The sequence below is a fragment of the Microcaecilia unicolor genome, chromosome 6, assembly GCF_901765095.1.
Source record: "Microcaecilia unicolor chromosome 6, aMicUni1.1, whole genome shotgun sequence".
In the NCBI taxonomy this organism is placed as follows: domain Eukaryota; kingdom Metazoa; phylum Chordata; class Amphibia; order Gymnophiona; family Siphonopidae; genus Microcaecilia; species Microcaecilia unicolor.
The window spans coordinates 294,764,897-294,783,968 of NC_044036.1; the positions used below are offsets into that span (position 1 = coordinate 294,764,897).

Below are 19,072 nucleotides of genomic sequence, written 5' to 3' on the forward strand. Positions count from 1 at the left end.
TCACCACAAAAGAATGTTTTTATTGTTCAAACTGGCAAGGCAAGGAAATCTGAGATATTACAATGGTGATTTAAGTCTGTTTCTCTCCTGGAACCAGACCACAGGAACTGACCAGACTGACTCTCAAAGAGATTGAAGTCTCTTACCTTGATGATTTTCTGCAGGTTTCTCCAGGTTTCTTCCAGTGCCTCCATCGTAAACCAGGTGTATGGATTTGAAGCCACACGGTAACTTTTGATCTGGCGGTCCAGCTCTGCCAGCTGGTTGAAATCTGCTTGAGCAGAACTGAGTGAGCTGCGAAAGGCATCATGTGCTTCACGTAGTGCTTTAATCTCTTCCAATGAGTTACAGCGCACTGGGTCAGTCAGATCTTCTTCTGCATTCTCAAACCAGCTGTTAAAGGCCGATGCCTTTTTGGCAAATGTTAGGAATAAATCCTCAACCTTTTAATACAAGAAACAGTTAATTTGTACAATCAAAACAAGAGAAACATTTTTAACTACATTGCATAGGAACCCATTTCAGAAGAGGCTTACCCATCGGCCTAGAGTCATAAGAGAGTAAGGTTGTGTACTCTGATGGAGGTAACAGGAAGAGAACAGCACTGGCCTACACTATTACACTGGCTGAAGGTAGTCCAGGCCTATTTTACAGTTGCTTGGCTTTTACAACCTGTATATGGCTTGTGGGCTTTGGCTGCTTGCACACAACCAGATCTACTTCATCTTGTTCACCTTTCTGAAGTGCTCCTGGGCTTCTAGTAGTTTCTTTTTCCTGGTAGCAGAATTGGCCAACAGCTGGTTCCAGCGTTTCATCAGGGTGGCATGGCGGGCCTCAATGGCCTTGGACTGCACATGTTTAGCTGCCAGGAGCTGGTCTTTCAGCACAATGATATTTGTGATCCCCTCTTGCTGGAAGGCCTGCAGACCAGCATCAAATGTTTCCTGCAGAATCAAGGCAAAAAAAAAAAAAAACACCCCATAAAAATCAGCAAATGGAGGTCTGCCAACTTTCCTGTACTCAACATTGGATTGAGTATCTGGCACAAACCTGTTTAGTGAGGAGTGTCTGCACAGAGGAGAGGTCCCGCCCATAGTCATCAGTCTTCAGACTGTTTTCCTTCTCCCCTAGAAAAGAAATACAAGATTTACATTTATGTAAAATATTTACATATTGCACATACTTTAAACATGTCTATGTGGATTACAAACATACAATTAAAATACTTCACATAAAAACATCTCACAAAAGAAGAAATTACATCACTGGACTGAATGACAGAATAGGTCTTCAGCTCCTTTTTCATCCTAATTAAGTCTGCTTCCATTGGTTACCCTGCTGATGTTTTATCAGTGTGCTCTCGTGGATTTTACTCTCAATCTTAAGCAATCTGCTCATTGATGGCCACTAAAAAAAAATGATAGACTTGCAGGAATTTGCATTCCAGTTGCACTGGGACACTGAAAACATAGCTGCTGCAATCTAACTTCCGAGCCTTTAAGCAGGTAATAACATTGGTGGATGCTAGGTACCTAGATAGACCATGAGCTTACAAAGGTTAACAGGTTAGAGATATAGACTTGGTTTCAGGAGATTAAAAATGATGTTGCCACCACTGCAGCTGAGCATGGACTTGTATTCTGACCTGTGATAGCAGCTTGAGGAATCAAAAGCACAAGTGCAAGACCATGGTGTGCATATTGCACAGTTCGACCACAGATACACTGATTTGAAAATGAGGCATGTGGAAGAACTGGATAAATTAAAGGACCCCCGACACCGAAGCAGACTGATGCAGCAATCCTTCCAGAAGCTCTGGAAGCAGGGCCCTGATGCACTCGTCAATTGCCGCCGTCAGACAAGGCTGCGGGGTCGGTAAAGGAGCCGGTGGCAGAATCTGTCGAGGCTGGGAAGCAGGTACCGGGCTGCCAGAAGACCGACGCATCGGCACATCTTGAATAGAGGGGGAGCGATTCTCACAGTGCCGACACTTCGAGCGCCGATTCCCTTGACACCCCGGAGCTCCCGGCACTGTGTGTCGAAGGAGAACATTGACGGTGCTTCTTCGCCTTCGCTCGACGCCCATCATCGAGACTCCTCGGTTCTGATGAGGACGTGGAATCCTCATGCCTCCTCTGAGCCGGGTCCCCTGCATAACAGGAGGCCTTGAGGCAGGTGGAGACCCACTCGATTGCCTCACTGCTCCCAGCGCGAATTGGTCTTTCATCAGCCATTACCTCCGCTCCCGACATCGATGCTTCCCTTGATGTCGACGCCGCCGACCTCGGTACCGATGTCGAAGGACCAGACCGATCCCTAAAAACCTTTTCTCGTTGGGCTTCTCGGGACGCTTGGGTCCGTTTCTTCATACGAAGACACAGACTACAAGTGGCTGGGCTATGGTCGGGCCCAAGGCACTGGATACACCAGGTGTGGGTATTGGTACCCGAGATGGTCCGGTTGCACCGAGTACAACATTTGAAGCCGCTGGGTGTCTTCCATAACATGGAAGAAAAAATGTCTTCGGTGAAATCAAAAGACGTGATTGTGCCTGTTAAAAGAAAAAAAGGGCACAAAAAATAAGGGAATAACCCGACCGTGCGGGTCGAAAAACAAAGGAAACTTTAAAAAGTGAAAAAAATCTAAAAGACACTACGGATTTTTTTTTTTTTTGAAAACTGCACAAAAAGTAAAATAAAGAACAAATAGCAAATTTTCCTGGGCCTGAGAGGAACGGAGATAAAAATCTACTGCACCTCAACGCGGGAAAAAAAGAAAACTGAGGAGGCACGTTTACGCGGCGGGCTGGAAATCAGTCCGCGCATGCGCGGTGTGCGCACGCCAGAAGACTCTGGCAAACCTGGTTTATATTTTGCTTGCAAAATGCCGATTCCTGGGCCTACGCGGACGTCGACCCACATGTGAGAACAAGCAGCCTGTTTGTCCTCGGAGAATCATCAATAGGTATTACAAACTGTATATCATCTCTCTATATAAAACGCACCTCCAACATTCTGAAGCCTCCACAAGTCCCAACATTCTAAATGCATGGTGGTGAAACCAGGAATTCGCCCATGAGTGTTGGCCCCGCCCCCCGCATCAGACGTCATGACATCGAGGGCGGACCAATGACACTCAACCAATTGCATCGCGAACCCGTTACTAAGCGACGGAACGTGACATAAGACACATCGCAGAACAATGAAAACCAGCAGCACACAGTTGCTACGCGACATCAACAGCAACGCTAAAAGGACCATATAGATCTCTGATCTCCACACAAACAACGGACACGGTGTGCATAGGAGGGAAGGAAAAAAACCAGCACATACACACACACTCTCACTCTTAACTGGCTATAATGAGCAACTGACCTGCCACTATTACAGGGACTGCTAGCACCTCTCTCTCTCTCACACACACACATACACACGGGACAGAGGGGATGGAAGACAAGGAACGAATCGTTGGGTATGGAGGGGGCGGCAGGGGAGATAAGGCAATAACTGCCTCAAATGTTTGTGCTGTGCTATGTACAATTATAATGCTGTCTCTTCATTTTGACCCTACCCTTTCACACTCTCTTTCACACAGACGCACACACACACACTTACACTGTTTCTATTTCACACACACACGCACCCACACAAATATACACACTCTCTCACACAGACACACAAACACGCCTCAAATGGTTCAGCTGTCCTATGTAAAATTTCACTGCTGTCTTCATTTTCACCCTACCTGTGCACACACTCTTTCACACAGAGACACACACTTTCTCTGTGTCACACACACACAGACACACACACATACATATACACACTCTCACTCTCTCTATAGCCATACTAGCACCCGTTTCATTTGTTTATGAAACGAGCCTTTTTTACTAGTACTGTACATATTTCCTAGCTGCCTAATATCTATGTACAACCAATTTGTATTAGCTGAATAGTACAGAACCTTTTGGAAAACTAGTATCATTAGGCATCGAAACTGAATGTGATGAGGCTTCTCACTTTTTTTTTTTTTTTGTATTTGTATCCCGCGCTTTCCCACTCATGGCAGGCTCAATGCGGCTTACACGGGGCAATGGAGGGTTAAGTGACTTGCCCAGAGTCACAAGGAGCTGCCTGAAGTGGGAATCGAACTCAGTTCCTCAGTTCCCCAGGACCAAAGTCCACCACCCTAACCACTAGGCCACTCCTCCACTTGAGTTCTAGTATTCAAAAAATGATTGAAACCATGACCATACCATGCCTCAGATACCAACTTCAATCAATCGATCATCTCAACAGCATTTGATGATTAATGGTGACAAATGCTAGAGATATTCAACATTACTCAAGTCAAAACCTGTCCAAATAGAATCCATCCAGCATCAAAGGCTCAATTCCATGTTTCTTTCAAAAACTAAATCGGAATTCATCCAATATGTTATGTCCTTCCAAACGGTTAACTGATTTTTTTTTTTCAACCTTTGCTTTTTTGGCAAATGGAATAAATCCTCAACCTTAAATACAAAACAGTTAATTTGTACTACATTGCACAAAATCATTTTAAAAAGAGGCTCACCATCAAGTGCTAGAGTCATAATATAGAAAGATTAAAGAGACCAGCAATTATAAAAAAAACAGTAAAACGAAGCAGAATTGGAGGGGAGAGTTCAAGATGGCTGCACGGTACTAGGTGAGCTACAGACCTCGTTTCCTGTCTACTGTAATGCCAAAAAGAAGGGGCAAGGCAGCGGTCCGGGCTTCCCCAATATCTGCTGGTCCCATCGACCGCTTTATGAGGACTCCAGAGCAAGACAGATCGGTCAGGAGCGGTTCTTTAGGGAACGCCGGCATAACAGAGGATACTTCGGCATTCCCAGGACTGGATGTAACTCTGAGCCCCGACATGAGAGCTCCGCCCTCGCAGCCAACATGTGAGCTGACGCCAAGAAATGGATCTGACTTAGACTCGAATGAAGCTCAAAATAAACACGAGAGGGATTTAGGACGATCAATGCCTCCAGAAGTAAGCACCCGATGTTATCGGCTGCAGGTCAACGAGGTGCAGAAACTGGGAAGGAAACAGATTTGTCAAATATGCCTCCCTGGACTCTGGAGAAACCGTCAAAGGTAACTTTGGATAATTTATGGGACTTGGTGGCCCAAATGGCACAACATTTGTTAAATCAAACAAATGTATTATCTCAAAAAGTTAACGAAATTGAAAGAAGAGTGGAGAAAAACGAAACTCAAATTTGCTCTGAAAGGATTGATACTATGGAGGAAAAAACAACAAATTTGGGAAATATTCAAACTGTTATGTTGAAAGACATTTCAAACCTAAGGAGCAAACTGGAAATGTATGAAAATCATATGAGAAGATACAAATTTCTAAACTTTCCAAGAGTAAAGGTAAGTCCGCTAGAAATGTTAAAATGGTACCTTAAAGTAGTATTAGATATTCCTGAGGCAAATTTACCACCTTTTACTCAAGTCTACTATGTGCCCCAAAAACAACAAGAACCACCATTACAACAATATCTTTGGACGTTACAAATTTCCTCAAAACATCTGATATAGAACAAGCCACCACGGCAACTTTGGTAGCCGCGGTGGCCCTATTGCCAGACAAACCATGGTTGTTCAGAATGTTTTTTTAAACATCAGGATAAATTGTTCCTGGGACCAAAGATATCAGTATTCCCGGATGTCTCGAAGGACACACAAAAGAAATGTAAACAATTTTTGATATTGAAACCAGAAGTATTGCAGTTAGGAGGCACATTTTACCTCAGATTTCCTTGTAAATGCATTGTATGCTACAATGCACAAAAATATGTTTTCATGGATCCATCTCATTTAACATCATTTGTAACCTCTAAAAGAACATAAGGAGCTAAATAATATTTAATCATGCCTATTCTCTCCTAGATACTGAATTCTTATGAAAGATTATATTCTTTTTTTCCTCCTGTGTTATGAATATCTCCCCAACATAATGTGGACTTGAGTGTTGAATAAGTGAAATATTTTTCTTGTTGTTTGTTCCTTTAATTTTAATTTGACAATTTAATACTTTCTAATCAAGTGTAACTCCTTGAAATAGTTGTAATGCATAAAAATAAAAAAAGTCTAAAAGATAACAAAAGGTGACTAAGAAAAAAACATAACACTTTATCCCAGGACTCAGACAAACACAAGTACGAATCTATTGTGCCCTTCAGATACTCATGTCAGAATAGTGTGGTTAGTTTCTAGAAACAGGCCATTGCCGAGGCAGTGAATTTTGGATTAACTTGTCAATTTCTGTTCTAGTAACCTTTTTGACCACTTCTATCCTTCCTACATAGATTTTAGCCCGGTATGTTTACTTCCTATTCCTGGGAATCACTGAACCATGTCTCTGTGATAGCAACAATATCCTAATCTGCCTCTAACATCAGGGCTTGCAGATCATGAACTTTGTTGCTTAGACTGCAAGTGCTTGTGGTCATTGCTTTCCAGCTACATTTCAGTGGTAGTCTCATCTTCTGTTTAGTCTCTCACTTCCTACTGTGTTAGCAAATCTCTTTCCAACATTGTTTACATTGCTTTCTTTACTATTGTCACATCTTGTCTTTTGCTGGGTGTGACCACTGGACGTGACCTGCAACCACATGCTACCCCCACTTTCTAGTTTAAAGGCCTAAAAACACTGTATGAATTTCTCACCAAGGATTCTTTTTCTTGGCACAGTGAGATGCAGCCCATTGTTACAATACAGTCTCTTGTTTTCCCATGTATTGCCCTATCCACCTAAGTACCTAAAACATTCTTGACGACACCAGGCTTTGATTCACCTATTGAAGTTCTCAGTATTTTGTAAACTTTTCTCTCCCTTGTACGTAGTAGTTCAGAAAACGCTAGATACCATTTGTACCACAGGTTTTAATCCCTCCCCTAGCTCCTGAAAAGCTCTCTATTGTACAAGTGGAGTATTATTGGCCAGGTCATTTGTTCCCAGGTGGATATCAGTGTTAGATTCCTTCAATTCTTCTCTGATTATAGTCAGTATTTGCCTGGTACTCCTAGTAGCTAAAGATCCTGGAAGGCATTTCATTTTGTTTGTCCCCTTGAACTGTGTTCCAAAGTTAATGCCTCTGATAATGGAATCCCTAGCAGCAGTAGTTTTCTGGTTTGAGCTTCTTTATTAGTGCATTAGGGGTGTCTTTTCTCTTGAGACAACTTCATTGCTTCTTGTTCCACCTCAGTTCTTTTTTCTGGATCACCACAGTGCTGTAATGAAGCAAAAGAATTCTATAGGGGCAACCATTGTGAGGGCAGATTCTTCTGTGCCATGTCATAATCTACCTAAACCTACTGTGATCCATCTATTCCTAGGTGGTTTTATTCTTTGAGGCAGTGGTGAGAAATTGGTATGATTCTGGGCCGTGATAAAAGCAGCTTTAATTGCATTCAATTCCTGCTTAAGTTTTCTGAGCTCCTCTTTTATACTAGCATGCTGAAGCCAAAGGGGCAAGCCTTAAGCCTCCAGATGGCGTGCCTTGTAACTAAAGCACAATTATTACACAGAATAAGTCATCTTCATTGGTTGTAATGGGTATGAACAGGTGTACTACGATAGGGTTAACAGTCTGCAAGATTGCCTGTATATGACCAAGGAGTAATATTGATTATTGGGTTATCTATATATGAGTAGCAAACCCTGGGGAGGATGGGTGGGACTACAAGGAGGGGAGATACAGGCACCATACAATGTGCCTGTATCTCCCCTGCTTGTCTGCAGAGAAGGTTTTCTGACAGCCAAACCAAGTTTCTTCTTTTTATAAGAGATTAAGAGTTAAGAATCTTTCTGGCATGAAAGGACAGTGTACATAGCAAGAGAGCACTTTTGCAGTCCAGAGTGTGCAGCTGATGTTCAGTCTTGTTCATATGCAGCTCTAGGATAGAAGTGGAGGAGCATTCTAGATTAATATGAAAATCTGTCATGAGCTTTAGGTAGAACCAAGTATAGGGGGAGTAATGACCTAGCACTTATAGGTCACTGATCCAGCAAGCAGAGATGGTTACGGGAACAGCATTTTCCATGGATAATTTGCATAGGTTCGAAGGAAATTAGCATTGATTGGGAGAACACAACAATGTCCCAAGGTGATGGGGGGATTGTAGTCCTCTCAAACCTAGAAACCTGAGAACGTGTATGCATGTGTTTATTAAAAACTTACCATACCACTTGACTTGAACAGTTCAGAAAGGTTTACATAATATATAATATGATATGAAATTGACATCTACCTGATTATGGTATGCTGCAATGGCACCAAGGTGTACACGTACTGAGCTGGTAACCATTTTGTAACCAGGACACCAGAAAATCACCCCTTAACCTCCCTCAATGCACATTATCACTTCCAACCTCCCTCTACACATTATGGCTACCAATTCGGGACACTGCACTTCCCATCCCACACTCACCGATCCAGGACTCCACTACATCAGCCTTCCAGTTAAACTGCAGGAATGCAGAGTTCTCATCCAGTTTTGCTTTCCTTTGAGCTGCTGCTTTCTCCAGTTCAGTCACTTTTCCCCTGAGTCCCTGTATCTTGGCCATAATGTTATCTTCATGGTGATTGCTCTGGACAGAGGAAAAAATCCAGCTCAGTACCAAATTAATCCCAAAACTCAAACAAGCATGACACCATTTCCTCCCCCCCCCACCAAAAAAAAAAAATAAAAATAAATTCAGCATTTAATATAGATCTAAATATGGGCTAGCTGTCAGGCGATGACATTCAACAGATCTGTTTCTCTGCTTTTGTGGAAGATACATCTGTCTCACTGAAGTGTTGGTGGATAACACTAAACTTCCAGCCCTAGTCAGGTGAAGTGTCATGGCAACAATCCTGCTGAAGCCTTCAAGAACATTAAGCCAACTACAAACACCAGAAATAAGCACTTCCCTCAGCATCCACTCACCTTCTTAATAAGAGCCTCTCCATTAGCACAAACATCATTCACTCTGTCCTTGTGCACAGTGAAATCTGTTTCAAAAGCTTCATGTTTCTTCAGCAAACCCTGAAAAACAAGTAAGATGGCCTCAACTGCTGTGTTGATCCCACTTCGTGTCACAAGAAATCACAGCAATGTGCTTTCTGTACTGTATAATGTGTGGAAACAAATTCTGGCCCTGCTGAGCCCCTCCCAAAAATGATTCCTGGAATCCTCGCAGCCTCTATCCAGTGATTTCAGATGGGTCAAGGGCAGAAACATACACTCCTTCAGACTTACCTGAATAGCAGCCAATGTGTCCCCATAGTCCTCGCTGGCTACTAAGGTCATTTTCTCATTAATCCATGCTTCTTCCTCCTCCACATTTGCTACAAACTGTTGATATTCAAGAGACTCTTCCAGTCGCTGCCCGCTATAGTGAGGAGACACAGTCAGATACATCACTGAAATTATAACACATATACCGTCCCCATTATAGGAAAGGAAGTTTACTGGGGAATGAAAGGTCTTGGGGCCAGATGCATTAAGGTCCCCGTACAAAATCGCTCTGTATTTCCAGCTTGGTAAAATTTACCGATTTGGAAATACAGAGAGATTGCCAAAGCGAATCACATGCAAATGAGCTGCTCACTGCTTTTGCGAACAGCTTATTTGCATGCAATAGGGGGAGAAGCCAGGCAGTCAGCTGAGCATGCCCAGAACAGCCAATTGCTAAGTGTGGCTGCTCTGCACATGCAAGCTCAAACCTGTGAAAGGGTTCATCGAATACAGAGGACCTGCCAAAACCAAAGCTTCGTTTACCTACATTCAAGGTAGTAACTGCAGTTCCATGAACCACTGACTACAGCGAAAGGGAGTGCTGAAAGACCAGTGTTGTGGAGTTTTCAAGCTGACCCGTTTCTTTCCCTTCTCCTAGCTGAAACTACTATTTCTCAGCTGTAGCAGACGCGGTACTCTGGACTTCAGAGCGGCACTTACGGCTTTCATACACGCAAGGAAGCTGCGTGTATGAAAGCCATGTGTATGAAAGCTGGTGCAGGATCTGGACGAGCGCTGGGACACTTGTATACGGGTTTCACACACACAAGGAAGCAGCGTATATGAAAGCCAGTGCAGCATCTGGACAAGCACCGTGTCTTTTTTGGATACAGGAAGCAGCAGTGTGTGGACAGATACGGAAGTGCAGGGATTGAATACTGGAGAGGCACATGTAATGTGGATACTGGAGGCAGCTTCGCAGCTCCATTTTGCCTTGTTTTGGTTTAGAAAGAGTGGGAGGTGGACATCTATTTTCAGCTCCTGGTGGGTTGAGGAAGGGGAGAGCTGCTCTGCCTGGATCTTCTGGTCTGATTCTTCCCGCCATTGTTTCAGCTGTCATTCTAGGCAGTACAGACAGCTCCTGACCACCCGTTAAATTTTCCATGGTAAAGGTAGGGGCTGCTTCTGTGCATTGCTCATAAAACAGCTGTTATCGCTTTGCATACACATTTGTATAGTAATTAGCTCATTATAATAACTTTGCCTACAATTTTCATTAGCTGCTACTGTGACAGGAAGAGAACACTGAGAACCCTTTTGTGTATGTCTCACTGTATTCCTTGCTCACTAAACCGGCTAGAACCAGTGTAAAAACCATGTTGCTGGCTCGTTAGGTTTTGGGTATTTGGATCTCGGTGTACAGAAAAAACTTTCTCCAAAAGCTAGTGTAAAATACACTCGGTAAAATCATCTGTGTGTTCTGCACTATTTGAATGAGCTGCCAGTAGAGGTTGGGGAGAGGAGTTAAGAAATGCATTTACGTTTGAAAATGTAGGTGCACCTTTTTCCTCTCCTCACCTAAACACTTCATTATAACCAACCCCTCTAATATATGTACATATAGGAGGTTGGCAACTACTGTTTTGGGAGGCTAAAGCGGGTGGTACTAAGGTGGATGAAGGAGTGTGGTGGGGTAAGTTAAAATCTTCAAGGGAGAGGGAAGAAACACCTAAATCAGCAATAAAGCTTTTTTGAACACAGCAGGGAAGTACCCCTTCGCTGTGTCTCTGGTGCAAATGCACGAGCTGCGCACACTGAATATACCCTCCAGAGAGTGAGTTTGTGTGCAAAAAAAAAAAAAAAATCTAAATGCATGGCAAACTACAAAATATTAAACTGAAAAATATTTTCAGTATTCTGGAAATATCTGAAGATACTTTAACACTGGCTCCCAGTCAGCCCTAGCTTCCCAAGCCAGCTTTTTCCTGTTGGCCATGTGAACAGTAGTGCCCAGTAGCACCATAACAGAAATCTTGTGGTTACTAGCAACTCGTGCTGTCTGATTTGGCCAAAAAGTTTGATTTGGTTCAGTCATATGAATTGATTTTTTTATTTAATTCTTTAAGACTATCAATAAATAGAAAAAAATTGTTTATTTGACCATGAGAACAGTAGTGCCCAGCAGCACCGTAATAGAAATCGTGTGGTTACTAGCAACTAGTGCTGTATGATTTGGCCAAAAAGTGATTTGGTTCACTCATATAAATTGATTTTTCAATTCGATTCTTTAAAACTACTATTAACAAATAGAAAATGAAATTGTTTTTCTACCTTTTTCTGTTCTTAATTTTTGCAACCAATCATGTTGGTCCCATTCTCTGGTTTTCACTTTCTTCTGTTTTCTCTTAACTCTTTTGCATGGTTTCCAGGGCCCATTGGCATTTCCTTTCTGTCCATGTCCATTATTCAACTCCCGTGTCCCAGCCCCTATTTCTCTGCCTATACAGCAGCACTCCTCTGTGACCCTTCCCCCTTCAATCCAGCGTCTGCCTTCCTTCTCTGCCCCATTTAATCCAGCATCTGCCCTCCTCTCCAGTCCTACCTCTTCCATCCAGTCTGTGTCTTCTGTTCCCTCCAATCCAGCGTCTGCCTCCTCTGTTCCCCCTCCCAATCTTATACCCCTGCTGCTATTGCTTCTCTAGGTGAGAAGCAGTGGCAGCGAAAGAAGCTGACCGCAGTGCCAGACTCTCCATTGGCATGGCTGCTGGTCCCGCCCCCTTGGACATCACTTCCTGTTCTGGGGCAAAGCCAGCCGCCCTGAGTAAACGCCTAGTCCAGTCCCCCCGTGAGTAGATTTTTACCACCATTGCTCTTCTAGAGAAGCAGCGGCAGCTTGGGTGATGGTGGAAGGGAGGTGGGGAAAGTCTCGAATTTTCCCCCAAACAAATCAATTCACCCAAAACAAAATCGTCAAATCGATTCAAACTGCAAATTGGACAGCATTAATAGCAACCATAAATGATCTATCAGATTTTGGTAGATATTATAAGCCTTTTGGCTTACTGGACATGTGCGAGGATTCCCACACTGCTCTGCTCCTCCCCTCTTAGTTTTTATCGCTAGCTAGCTTCAAAAGAGAAGGAAGGTGAGGGCAGCTACATTCCCCTGCTGTCTTCAAAGACCCCGTCACAGGTAAACAACTTGCTTTTTCTGAAGACAAGCAGGGGGAATGCAGACACACTTGATTCAGAATCTCTAGCTGATTCTGTGAAGTCTGGGTGGTTGGCAGGATGTTGATCAAGCGAAGAGTCTTCTGAAAGCTGATTTCCTTAAGAGCATGTCTTCAGACATGGCGGTCTAGACAGTAGTGTTTCACAAAGGTGTGGGTTGATGACTAGATAGCAATCTGCAGATGTATTGGATTGGGGTAGTCTTGAGATGAGCTACTGATGAGGCTGTGGCCCTTAATCCTTGTGTCACGGAAGGGTGGTGTCGGATTTGGTCCAAGATGCATGAGGATATAGTTCTTTTGGAAGCCAGTAGGCCTGGGATGTTGGTACTGAATGTGACAAAATGCTGCAACAATCTGCAGAGGGACCATCTCTGTAGTACAGCAGGGCACACCTGCAGTCTAGGGAATGCAAGGCATCTTCTGCTGAGGATTCATGAGATGATGGAAGGGATAGAAGCAGTATGGACTGGTTATGATGAAAATCTGAGACAATCTTAGGAAGGAATTTGGAGTGGATCTAGGGAAAACTATTGTGAAAACACTGAGTGTACAGAATGTAACCATGGCTTGCAGTTCACAGACTCTTCAGGCAAGGTGATGGCTTTGAGAACACTGACTTCCATGTTAGGTATTGGAGGGAAACTAAACAGAGGGGCTCAAATGGCTCCAATTAATCCAGCATAATATTGAGATCCCAGGATGGGATCTTATGTTTGTCCAAGCCCCTTACGAAGCAAAACACCAGGAGGTGGTTGAGATAGCTCTACCATTTATCTGCTTGTGGTAGGTTGAGAAAGGCCTTAAACAACTTTCAGTAGAATTCACCAGGTTGGCTGAGTCGGATAGGTAAAGGAGGTAGGATAACAGAGGGATCCTGCTTCTTGGATGGAGACCAGTAGAAAAAATGAGTCCATTTATTAAGATGTCCCTTCTGGTGGATGGTCTTCTGGAACCAAGGATGACTGACTACTTTCAAATCAAATCAATTTTTGTATAACACTAATATCCCCTTTCCAGGGATCAGTGCAGTTTTCATTCTAGGTGAGACAAAAGTCAATAATGGTAGTGTGATGATGTCACCCCACGGCCACTTAAAGGGTCTATCCCCAGCACAGCTCAGGTCCACCTGCACTCTACATTAGCTCCCTCCCTCCCACTGACTGGGTCCCAACTGCCTCTGGGCCAAGTCTTCTGCTCTCAAATTATCCCCAGTGATTCCTAGGTCACTTGAGGCCATACTCCCAGTGGTCCCACAGTTCCTAGAAAGCACTCACAGACCCAACATACAAACCACCAGTATTCTTAGTCAGTCCAGACAAGCAGACGCAATCCTATATAATAATTCTCACCTCCAACGTTCTAATGTGCCTGGTACCGTGGCTCCCTCGGAGGTGGTCTGCTAGGCAGTTTAGAATGCACTGATGTCAGTGATGTCACTGACAGCTGATTCCAAGGCAAGGGGAGGAGTCACTGCAGCCGCTCCTCCTCTCCCCTCCACGTCACTGCCCCTGCAGGAAGACCGCGGAGGAGCGCAGCGACATCAGAGGGGAGAGGAGGAGCGGCTGCAGAGATGACAGCCAATGCCAGATGGTTCTCTACGGAGCCGTGTTTCAGGTTTAAAATCTTTTTTGCCTTTTTTCTTTTTGTACCGGCCGCTGCTGCTCAATAGGAGACGCAGCAGCGGCCGGACAGCGTTAGTATTGGCGGCTGCGGGTGGCGAGGGGGTTGATGGGCCCGGGGGGGGAGGGGTCGCTGGACATGGGTGGCTGCAGGGGGGGGCAGGGAAGAGGGAGGTGGGGAGGGGTCCTGGAGACCAGATAGGTTGGCTGCAGCGGGAGACAGAAGGGGTCACTGGAACGGGTGGCTGCAGGGGGGGGCAGGGGAGAGAGGTGGGTCGCTGGATATGGGTGACTACGGGGGGGCAAGGGGAGAGGAGGGTTGCTGGACATGGGTAGCTGCAGGGGAGAGGAGGGTTGCTGGACATGGTGGCTGCAGGGGGGCAGGGGGAGAGGAGGGCCGCTGCACATGCGTGGCTGCAGGGGCAGAGGAGGGTTGGTGGGGAGGGGGTCCTGAGACCAGATGGGTGGGCTGCAGGGGGGGGGGGGGGGGGATTACCTTGCTAGCACCAGTTTTCATTGCCTACCGAACGGGCCTTTTATACTAGTAAACTAATGTTTGCTGTCATGCAAAAAAGTTAGAACAATGAACAGAAAAGGTGCAATCAGCAAACAGTAACAGATAACGGAAATATGGATCAATTATAACACTAACTAAACATTTGTTTAGTATCTAAATAGTACCTAGGGAGATCAGGACATATAGCTGCTCACAAGTTATCAAATATAAAACTTTTCAAAAGGCCTCAGCACACAGATCCTTCTCTTTCTTCTTCCTGGCTAAGACTGGAGAAAGTCAGTACATCCTAGATGAATTTAAGCTCTTGTGCCAATCAGAGCCCAGAAAAATAAGTTTTAAAAATAGCTGGCCACATCAAAGGTTACCTCTTATCTGTGTTAACTGAAAAAGGAACTGTCAGGTCTCTGAAACCAAAGACAGAATGGAAGAGCATTCCACAACGAGGGATCGGTTAACACTAAATATTCCTTGCCCTGATGATGTGAAAACAGAAGGGATAAGGCAAGACAATTTTGTTGGGAAGACCTGAGAACTCTAGAAGGGAATATAGAAATGGTAACCATGCAGATATAGAAGAGCTGCTGAATAATGGACATTATGTACCAGCATCATAATTTTAAATATGATTCAGTGTTCCTTATGAAGTAAAGAAGTCATAGTCAAATTTTCTTGAGCCTGTCACTAGCTTCACAGCCATATTTTGAACTATTTGCAGTCTTCTAATATCTGATCAATAATCTATTCAGCAAGGCATTGCAATAGTCAAGGTGACATACTGAGGGAATGAGTAGGAATAGCAAGAATGGTATCTCAATGCACCAGGAAGCACAAGGTGGCTTTTTGATGCCTTCTAGCAGAGGGTCCTCTAACTCTGCGTCAGCTCTTTTTTTTTTTTGTCAGCTTTTGGAACCCCACCCAGTTAACTACATTGGCATGCAGCACTACCTGAACTGGGATACCCGAGACTGCTGACTAAAGGTTTTTGGTTCTCTCTCTGTCCTGTCTTTACCATGGCTTTCTTTTCTTTATATTACCGAATGTTGCTGTATTTTGTAAACCGCATTGATGGCTATGATGTGCGGTACATCAAGCTTTAATAAACATGGAAATCCAGAACATCTAAAGCACGTGGGCAATGAGGTAGGCCAACTCATCCTGATGAAAAATCCCAACGATGTAGCATCCTCCCTCAGAAGAACCTCTTCCTCTTGTAGCCATGTGTCGTGATCCCTGAACCAGGTACTGGGTCCTTATCGGGCTCATGGATTCTGTCAATGCTCACAATTCCTTCTCAGTTAAGGCCTCCTCCAGCAAGTCAAGTCCTTCTAGGTCCCTGACAGGCCCTTCTTAAGGGAAGCTGAGGCTCTTAAACACCTCCACTGGCTCCAGTAGCTGTCCTGTCCTCAAAGACTTTGTCCTTAAGCAGCACAAACTCGGGTGCAAACACCTGCATGAGACATTCCTGAGCTGGCTCCTGAGCCCACTGTTGCACCTGCTGCTAACTCCTACTCTAGCATGCAGTTCAGGACTAGAGAGCCACCTTCCTCCTCTACAAGTCTAGCAATGGCAGCGTTTCCTGCCAAAACCATACCTCTATATTTGCTGGCCTTTATCATGCATCAGATTCGTATACTGCTTCTATCAACTGTGCTGACTGGCATTGGCAGCAAAAATAGCACCTCACTAGTCAGTATTTCTCAGTCTACAGCTGACAATAGGTGAGAAAATCCTGTGTAGTTGGTGACTGATCTACTAGGCTGGGTTGGAGGTGTTTAGTTGGTTCTTAGTCTCCATCTGCTGGCAAGGGAAGGCAAACTCATGTGTCTGACTGGTATGGAGGGATGCTACGTGTAATGGTGCAGTGTGCTACCTGCAATGTAAACATGATGTATACTGTTTGATAAATACTTTTACTGCAGTAGTTATCTATTGCCTATGCCTTACATATTCTTGCTATAAACCACCTTGGGTGAATTTCTTCTAAGGTGGTAAAATGAATCCAAATAAACCAGCCCCTCACTCACCAATACTTCAATGTACACCTGACAGGGATTTTCTTAGCTATACTTTCATATTTCGCAATAAATCAGGAGGACTGATGCTCTAAGCCAGGGGGTTCTCACCCAGCCAATCACATTTTCAGAATATCCAAAATGAATATGCATGAGACAAATTTGTATGCACTACTTCCAATGTATGCAAAGTTATGTTATATGTACTCATTGTGAGTATCCTGAAAACCTGTCCCAAGGACTGGGTTGAGAACCACTGCTCTAAGGTCAAGCCATGAGTTCATCAGAAGGGTAACATTTAAGATAGATTTGTTAGAGACAATTTTACCCCTTCTCCAGAGGCACAATTAGAAACTTAATGAATGTGGAAGATTTACACACATAACTATTCATCCCACTCAGAAAATGTCTGTTCTTCTTGAAGAATGCAACCTGAATAGTCAACTATTTTGTAACCGCCTTTTTAGCAATATGTAAGCCACATTGAACCTGCCACACGGTGGGAAAATGTGGGATACAAATGCATAAATAAACAAACTACAAAGAAAAGTGTACACAGAGTGCAGAGCCATAGCAGATTCCCATTTCCACTGCACAATCTGCATATTCCCTTCTCAATAACTTGCTCACCGCAGGAAACACTTACAATCAGCAGTGCCACTCACTCTTATGTCAATTTCTTCCTCTAAAGTATTATTGCATAAAATATAGTGGGCAGACTGAGACCCAAAATGGACGTGCGGCAATTTTCATTTTGCCACATGTCCATTTTTGGCAAAAAAAAAAAGAAAAGTTTTTTTTTTTTTTTTTTTTACAGGCGCGCTAAAAAATGGATCAGTACGCGCCCAAAACCTGCACCTACACTACTGCAAGCCATTTTTCAGCACGCCTTTGTAAAAAGGACCCCTTATTCTTTCTTTTATTTGGTACACAGATAATAGGAAGTGCCTAGTGATGTAACCAGTTTTTATTTGAAACTTGACTGTTCTGGGCTCTGATTGGCTACCCAGCAGTGGCTGGCTGTTGCTTCAGTTTCAGCCTGGGAGAAGGAGAGAGAGATCTCTTTGCTGAAGCTCTGTGAACAGATATGTCCTGATCTCCCCAGGTACTTTCTAGGAAGTATGCAAGTCAGTTACCTGCTATTGTTTGTCAATTGCACTATTTTGTTCCACTGTTCAATATTTTTAAACAGAATAAACAATTTGTTTGTCTGCCCTGTTTATCTGGACTGATGAAGAATCCTGGTGGTTTGTGTATTGGGTATGTGAATGCTTTCTGGGAACTGTGGGACCATTGAGAGTGTAGCTCCAATAACCTAGAAATCAATGGAGATATTTTGAGAGCAGGAGACTCACCCAGAGGCAGTTGTGACCCAGTCGGTGAGAGAAGGGTGCTGGGGATAGACCCTCTAAGTGGCCACAGGTTAGCCCCAGGCAGGTGATTAGGCATTTCGTGACAAGAGGGTACGGTTAAATGGCCATTTTTCTCAATGGAGGAGGGTGAATAGTGGAGTGCCGCAGGTATCTGTATTAGGACCGCTGTTATTTAACATTTATAAATGATCTGGAAATAAAGTGAGGTGACGAAATTGGCAGATGACAAACTATTCAAACACATGCGGATTGTGAAGAATTACAGGAAGACCTTAAGAAATTGGATGACTAGGCATCCAAATAGCAGATGAAATTTAATGTGGCCAGAACAAAATTTGAATTACACTTTACTTATACAACAAACAGTCCTAAAATTCAACATCTAGAAACATTTAAAGAGAGAGTTTCCTCATCTCATGTGGCAGCCTATTCCATTCCTCCCCCATTTTCTCTCTCAGCTTAGTACAAAGGCCGCTTTATTATATTTGTGATTTGCATAACACGGTTGTGATTCACCTTGTGTCTTCTTTTTCAATTTGTACTTTTCTTCTATTTTGGCATTAAAAATAATACAAGGAATAATAAAATTCTAATTTTGCAGACAACAAAAATATGCATTCTTTAAAAAACAATGTTAAAGTACCTGCAGGAGGAAAATGTGGGCAGGTTAGCATCTATACAAGAAAAATGCACACCTGCCCTACTTTCCAGGGGGCACGCGGCTGGCAAATGGTATTTCAACTCCCTTTCAAAAACACACACTTTTAGTCTTCCAAAGCATTTGGAAGCTGTTCTTTCCCTCCCTGTGTACCCCTACACCACAAAATGAAAAATATTTTAGTGGAAATGTTTAGTCCCAATATAAGCTTAAAATCCACAACAAGATTTGCATTCTCCCAAATATGATTTATTTATAGCATTATTGCTACAGATTTTTTTTTTTAATATGCTGTTGTTGACTTAAATATCAATAAAGAACTATTTGGGCCATCTGAGCAGTACAGTGCCTCACAATATGCTTTGAATGAATTGCAGAGTGCAGTCATTTTAAAGTTC

At 43.6% G+C, this 19,072-nt stretch overlaps 1 protein-coding gene across 4 annotated transcripts in view; it reads right to left on the reverse strand.

Annotated features, from left to right (window-relative positions):
* Window positions 1-19,072, reverse strand: part of SPTAN1 (spectrin alpha, non-erythrocytic 1) — a 174,162-nt gene that overhangs the window by 18,875 nt on the left and 136,215 nt on the right. For all 4 annotated transcript variants that reach the window (XM_030207917.1, XM_030207919.1, XM_030207918.1 and 1 more), the window contains 6 exons: window positions 9,285-9,417; window positions 8,973-9,071; window positions 8,472-8,631; window positions 1,051-1,127; window positions 735-944; window positions 147-443 (listed from right to left, as the gene is read on the reverse strand). In XM_030207917.1, coding sequence (XP_030063777.1) covers window positions 147-443; window positions 735-944; window positions 1,051-1,127; window positions 8,472-8,631; window positions 8,973-9,071; window positions 9,285-9,417 — 976 coding nt within the window. The remainder of the gene's footprint in view (window positions 1-146; window positions 444-734; window positions 945-1,050; window positions 1,128-8,471; window positions 8,632-8,972; window positions 9,072-9,284; window positions 9,418-19,072) is intronic.